General features: G+C 41.6%; 1 protein-coding gene across 1 annotated transcript; it reads right to left on the bottom strand.

The window, feature by feature from the left end:
• Positions 1–2,311: 2,311 nt before the first annotated feature.
• TOMM5 (translocase of outer mitochondrial membrane 5) lies at positions 2,312–5,134 on the bottom strand. Its single transcript, XM_004372374.3, has 2 exons — positions 4,939–5,134; positions 2,312–2,423 (listed from the first exon to the last, which is right to left on the bottom strand). The coding sequence occupies exons 1-2, from the start codon at positions 5,057–5,059 to the stop codon at positions 2,389–2,391; spliced, it is 156 nt and encodes a 51-aa protein (XP_004372431.2). The 5' UTR covers positions 5,060–5,134; the 3' UTR covers positions 2,312–2,388.
• Between the last annotated feature and the right edge of the window lie 248 nt (positions 5,135–5,382).

Genomic DNA, 5,382 nt, shown 5'->3' with positions numbered 1-5,382 from the left:
TGGACTGCCAAAAGAACGAACAAATCTGTCTTGGAAGAAGTACAACCAGAATGCTCCTTAGAAGCAAGGATGGCGAGACTATGTCTTACATACTTGGGACATGTTGTCAGGAGGGATCAGTTCCTGGAGAAGGACATCATGCTTGGTAACGTACAGGGTCAGCAAAAAAGAGGAAGACCCTCAACAAGATGGATCGACACAGTGGCTCCAACAATGGGCTCAAGCATAACGATTGTGAGGTTGGCGCAGGACTGGGCAGTGTTTTGTTCTGTTGTACACAGGGTCGCTATGAGTCTGAACCAACTCAGTGGCACCTAACAACAACACAGCGTGTTTAGAAGCACACTTTAAATTAAACTGAAGTGGAATGGTTTTCTTTATATTTTGAGAGGAAAAACAAAAAGGATAGCTTTTAGCCCCATAAGACCCACTATGGTCTTCTAACCTCCAGGAGTCAAAGATAATAAATTTGTGTTGTTTTAAGCCACCAAGTTTATAGTACTTTGTCACAGCAGTAATAGGAAATTAATACATATTTATAGCACTCCTTCCTCCTCTTCCCCTTACCATGTCCTCTTCGTATCTAGGCTAAATCCCATTATCTGTTCTGCCACCTTTTGGGAACTTTATTGTTCACTGACTACCTGATCATTTTTGAAATAACCTTCTGATCCTGGATCATCTTCTCTTTATATACTTTCTCAGCCATAACCATGGATTTATGTATTACCATTTATCTGCAGGTAATGCCCAATGTTTATTTAAAGCCCAAATATTGGTCCATATTTGGATATCCAAATGCCCACTCAACATCTCCATCTCACAGGTAACTTTCAACTCACAGGTCCAAAACCGAACCTATTTTTTCCTTGAAACGTTTTCCTAATTCAGTAAGTAGCACCATCAACCCAGCTGCTTAAGCCAGAAATCAGGAGTCTTCTTTGATTCCTTTCTTTTGCTTACTGCATACATACAAACCAATACTGGTCTGCTCATCCACTCCCTTGAACTCCTCTTCAAATCCGGTATCCACATTGTATCTGATGTTATTTTAACTGGGCAACTCTGCCCAATACAATCCCTGCCTGAACCTCAAACTAAATCCTAAAATAGAAAAGTCAGTAGACAATGTCTAAAACAGAAAAATCATGAAGTAACAGTACAGTTAGGCTATTTAGAGACATAGGGGCAGTGGTGGTTCAGTATTAGAATTCTCACCTTCTATGCCAGAGATCCAGGTTCAATTTCCTAGCCAACGCCCTAAGCACAGCCACCACTCATCTGTCCATGGAGGCTTGTATTGCTGTGACACTGAACAGGTTTCAGGAGAGCTTCCAGACTAAGGGAGACTAGAAGGAAAGGACTGGCAATCTACTTCTTCTGAAAATCAGCCAAAAAAAGCCCCATGGATCACAACGGTCAGATCCACAATTGATCGTGGCAGGACAGGGCAGCATTTCATTCCACTGTGCCTGGGGATGCTGTGAGTTGGGGGCTGATCCCATGGCAGCTTACAACAATTTAGAGGCATAGAATACCCAATATAATTAGCTAAAAGAGGTGTATGTAGTTGCCCTGGGGAAGAAGGTTAAGGACTGGGGAAGAAGGTTAAGGACTGTCCTCCTCCCCAAACTTGGAGAACTATCAACTTAAAAAATATAACACAGTTTTCCTTTGGTGTTATTACATATACACAGCATCAAGCAGTAACACTGTCTTTCACAGTTTGCTTGGCATAATGTCTCTTTAGCACAATTAGCAATTATTCTGGTCCAAAACAAAAGGAACCCAATATAATTTAGCTTGTAACGACCAAAATATTAAAATAGTCTTACCAATGATTGTAGGTTTGCAGCAAAAAGTGGGATAAGAAAAATAAAAACCCAATTTTTCTCAATTGATATATTTATTAAAAATATAGACTCACGGTCCTGTGCTCAAACATCATTGTGGTTACGTGCTGACTTCCATAAAATATAACTATCATAATTGTAAGGGACTTTTCACAAATACACTCTGGACAGAAATAAAAAGGTAAACAGAAATGACTGCCAGGACAGTACAATTTCAAATACAATTCTCTTATAATTAATACTTGCTAGAAAATGAAGTTTGACATTATTTACAATTATACCAACATTCATGGAGGCTGAATATCACATACATAAGGGCACAATACGACCACAAGAAATCTTTTCATACTTTCCAAACAGTTTTATATTTTAGCTATGAAGGTCAGTCACCAGAGCAAACTTGTTCTTAACAAGTAGAATTTTTAGGTCCATTCAAAGAGTCTCTTAGATCTTTCTGGGTCTACTCATTTGCAGATGGGAGCAGATACCGGAACCAGGTTCTTCTTATCAGGAATTCACACGTGATGCCAAATCTTCATATGCTATCTAATTTCTTTAAGATAAAAGGAGCTAAAAAAACAAACAAACAAATAAACCCAAAATTAGTTTTCAGTTCTATTAGTTACAAGTTACTTTAGAGGATTATAAGATTAGGGGGAAACCTCACAGGTATAGTTCAACAATTGTTTTTAAAACGACTCCAAGTGATGCTCAAGCCTTTGCATGCACAACCCAGCCAAGGACATTCATGCCTCCCAAGGCAGTTCATTCCAGTGTCATCCTACTATGACTATTATAAAGTTCATTCTCACACTACATAAAACCTTTTCTCCATGTTTCTCCTCAAGGCCATAAAGAGTAAATCCAATCCTCTTCAAATGACAAACTTTTACATGTTTTGATGATTTTTTTTTTTAAACTATCAAAGGAACAAAACTACAGCAAACAAATGGATATTTTTCACCTTTAAAAACTCATTTACAGAAAGCACAGGGTGTGGAAAAACAACACAAAACTAGGGAACCAGAAGAGTTGGACTCATATTTTGGTATTCCTACTGATTAGCTATATATCACTTATGTGCTCCAGTTTACATCAGAAACAGCCCTACCTCAGTTGTTATGAGATCTGTTAAAACGGTGTATGTAGAAATGTCTAGGAAACTAGAAAGTATCTTATGAAACTAAAAAACTCATGTTATTATCCTTGTAAAAATGCTGTGGCCAAGAAAGCTGACAGAATGACCTTCTTTCTCAAAACTCATACCAAATTAATACATTTTATACTAAAGATATTGATCTGTCACAGCTGACAAAGTCAACATTATGTCCAGTCTTCTCTATTAATTCTTAATTAGGAAAATAAAAAATGAACAGTAATGTCCGTCAAGTGATAAACAAAACGTGTTATTCCATACAATGGAATGTTATTCACCCATAGAAAAGAGTGAAGTACTTATACATGCTACAACATAAACCTTAAAATCATGCTGGGTGAAAGAAGCCAGACACAAAAGGCCACATACTGTATGATTCTATTTATATGAAAAGTTCAGGATAAGCAAATCCACAGACAGAAAGTAGATCAGTGGTAGCCAGGAGCTGGAGGGTTTGAGGGAGAACAGGGAGTGATTGCCAATGGTTTTTTTGAGGTAGGAAAATTTCTAGATTCGGACAGTGGTCATGGCTGCACAACCTTGTGAATACACTGAAAACCACTGAATTGGGCACTTAAAAAAAAAGTGAGGATACAGAAAAAGTTTTTTTTAATTTTTTTGTTGTAAAAATTTTCGTAAAAATGCCAAATCATATAAATATGAAGGTCATTCAGAAGGAGCAAATATTTTACTGGCAGCTAGGTCAAAACAAAAAAGATAAGTCCAGGAAAAAAGTACACTTGGGAGTTGCAAAGACTGTTTAACTAGCAGGATGATTTGGGAGTTTGTTTCCCTTCGGTTTCCCACTGCAGGGAAAGCAGAGTTAATAGCATAGAAAGTGAAAAGGGCATTGAATGAGGGAGACCTTGGCCTAAGTGGGGGCCCTGGTGGCGCAGTGGTTAAGCGTTTGGCTGCTAACCAAAAAGGTCAGCAGTTCAAATCCACCAGCCACTCCTTGCAAACCCTATGGGACAGTTCCACGCTGTCCTATAGGGTGGCTAGGAGTCGGAATCGACAGCAACGGGTTTGGTTGCATTTAAGCAATGAAAACGATACTTGAAGTGACGAGAATGAGGAAACCTGGGGCAAGTTACTTCTGAAACTCCTATCAGTAAAAGGAGAAAACCGATCTATAAAGCTGCTTCCAGCTCTAACATTCAGTGTGCCTGTAACCCTGGGGGGGATACCTTGTATAAGTGCCCTCTGAAAGTCGAGTACTCGTTTGCAAAAGGAGTATAATAATCTTTGGCCCAGCTTCCCTCAAAGGGCTACTGTCAAGACCAAGTAATGGAAGTAACTTTCTGTCATCTGTAAAATGAAATAAAACCTCAGGTATTACTATTAATCCTATAGACTCACATCCTCCTCATTCTTTCAAGGGGAAAAAAAAGCAACTATTTCTTCATCTGCTGTACAAATAAACAGAAAGGGAGCAAAACCTCTTGGATTTTAAAAGTCAGCACTGATGGAAAGAAACCTGGTATGCAGTTAAGAACCCTAGACTCTAGATCAAGATTATTTACTCAATCGCTGAATGACCTTGAGCCAGTTACTTCTCTACTGTGGAACGCAGTTTCTTTGCAAAATGAGAAAGGTGCTCTGGGGTATAATCTTTGAGGCTCTTTCAATTCTGACGCTCTAAAACCTGGGTAACACAGAATGATTACCCAATGCAGGCCCAGCCACCGCGTGCACTTCTGCATCTCCACCCCGGCCAGCCGACCCTAGGTTGCGCATGCATCAGCCGCGGTCGGAGCTTACACCCCTCAGTCCCCTCCGCAAGAGGCCCGCAGCCTCTCCTCCTCCGTCTGCCAGACGGCTCAGATCAGCTCCTCAAGGGCCCCCAGCAGCGTGTAGGGCAGGGGTGGGGTGGACGGTGTTGGCGAGCTCCCTGCCGATCTCGCGGTCACGGCCTGGAGGAACACTCACTGACTCGCAGCAGGGCCACGTAGATGAGAAAGTTCCGTATGGACGAGATCACGTCCTCGCGCATCTTCCGTTTCATTTCCTCTGGGTCCAGCTTCGGAGCGAGGCCTTCGATCCGGAACATCGCAGCTCTGCCTTACGAGCTTCCAGGGGCAGGGCTCTCCCCGGTGCCTTGTTAGCACACGGAACTCGGCTCAATCCCACTTCCTGTTCCCGCCCCCTCATTCATGCGCAAGACGACGGGAGGTTGCGAGGGACAATCCTCATCCTGGCCGAGTGGTTCTGAAGAATGACGGCCTGAAGGGGGCGGCCGCAACCTTAGGGACGCAGGACTCAGCTTTTTCCAGGCAGTTTAATAACCTCACCAGGCGCGTAACGTTGCAAAGTGCTTTTATACCCCGGAAGGGCGGGACACATAAGTTGCAAGGTTGGTGCTCATAGGTATTA

Source organism: Trichechus manatus, unplaced genomic scaffold (assembly GCF_000243295.1).
Source record: "Trichechus manatus latirostris isolate Lorelei unplaced genomic scaffold, TriManLat1.0 scaffold00016, whole genome shotgun sequence".
In the NCBI taxonomy this organism is placed as follows: Eukaryota; Metazoa; Chordata; class Mammalia; order Sirenia; family Trichechidae; genus Trichechus; species Trichechus manatus.
This window is presented reverse-complemented; position numbering and strand designations above follow the sequence as displayed.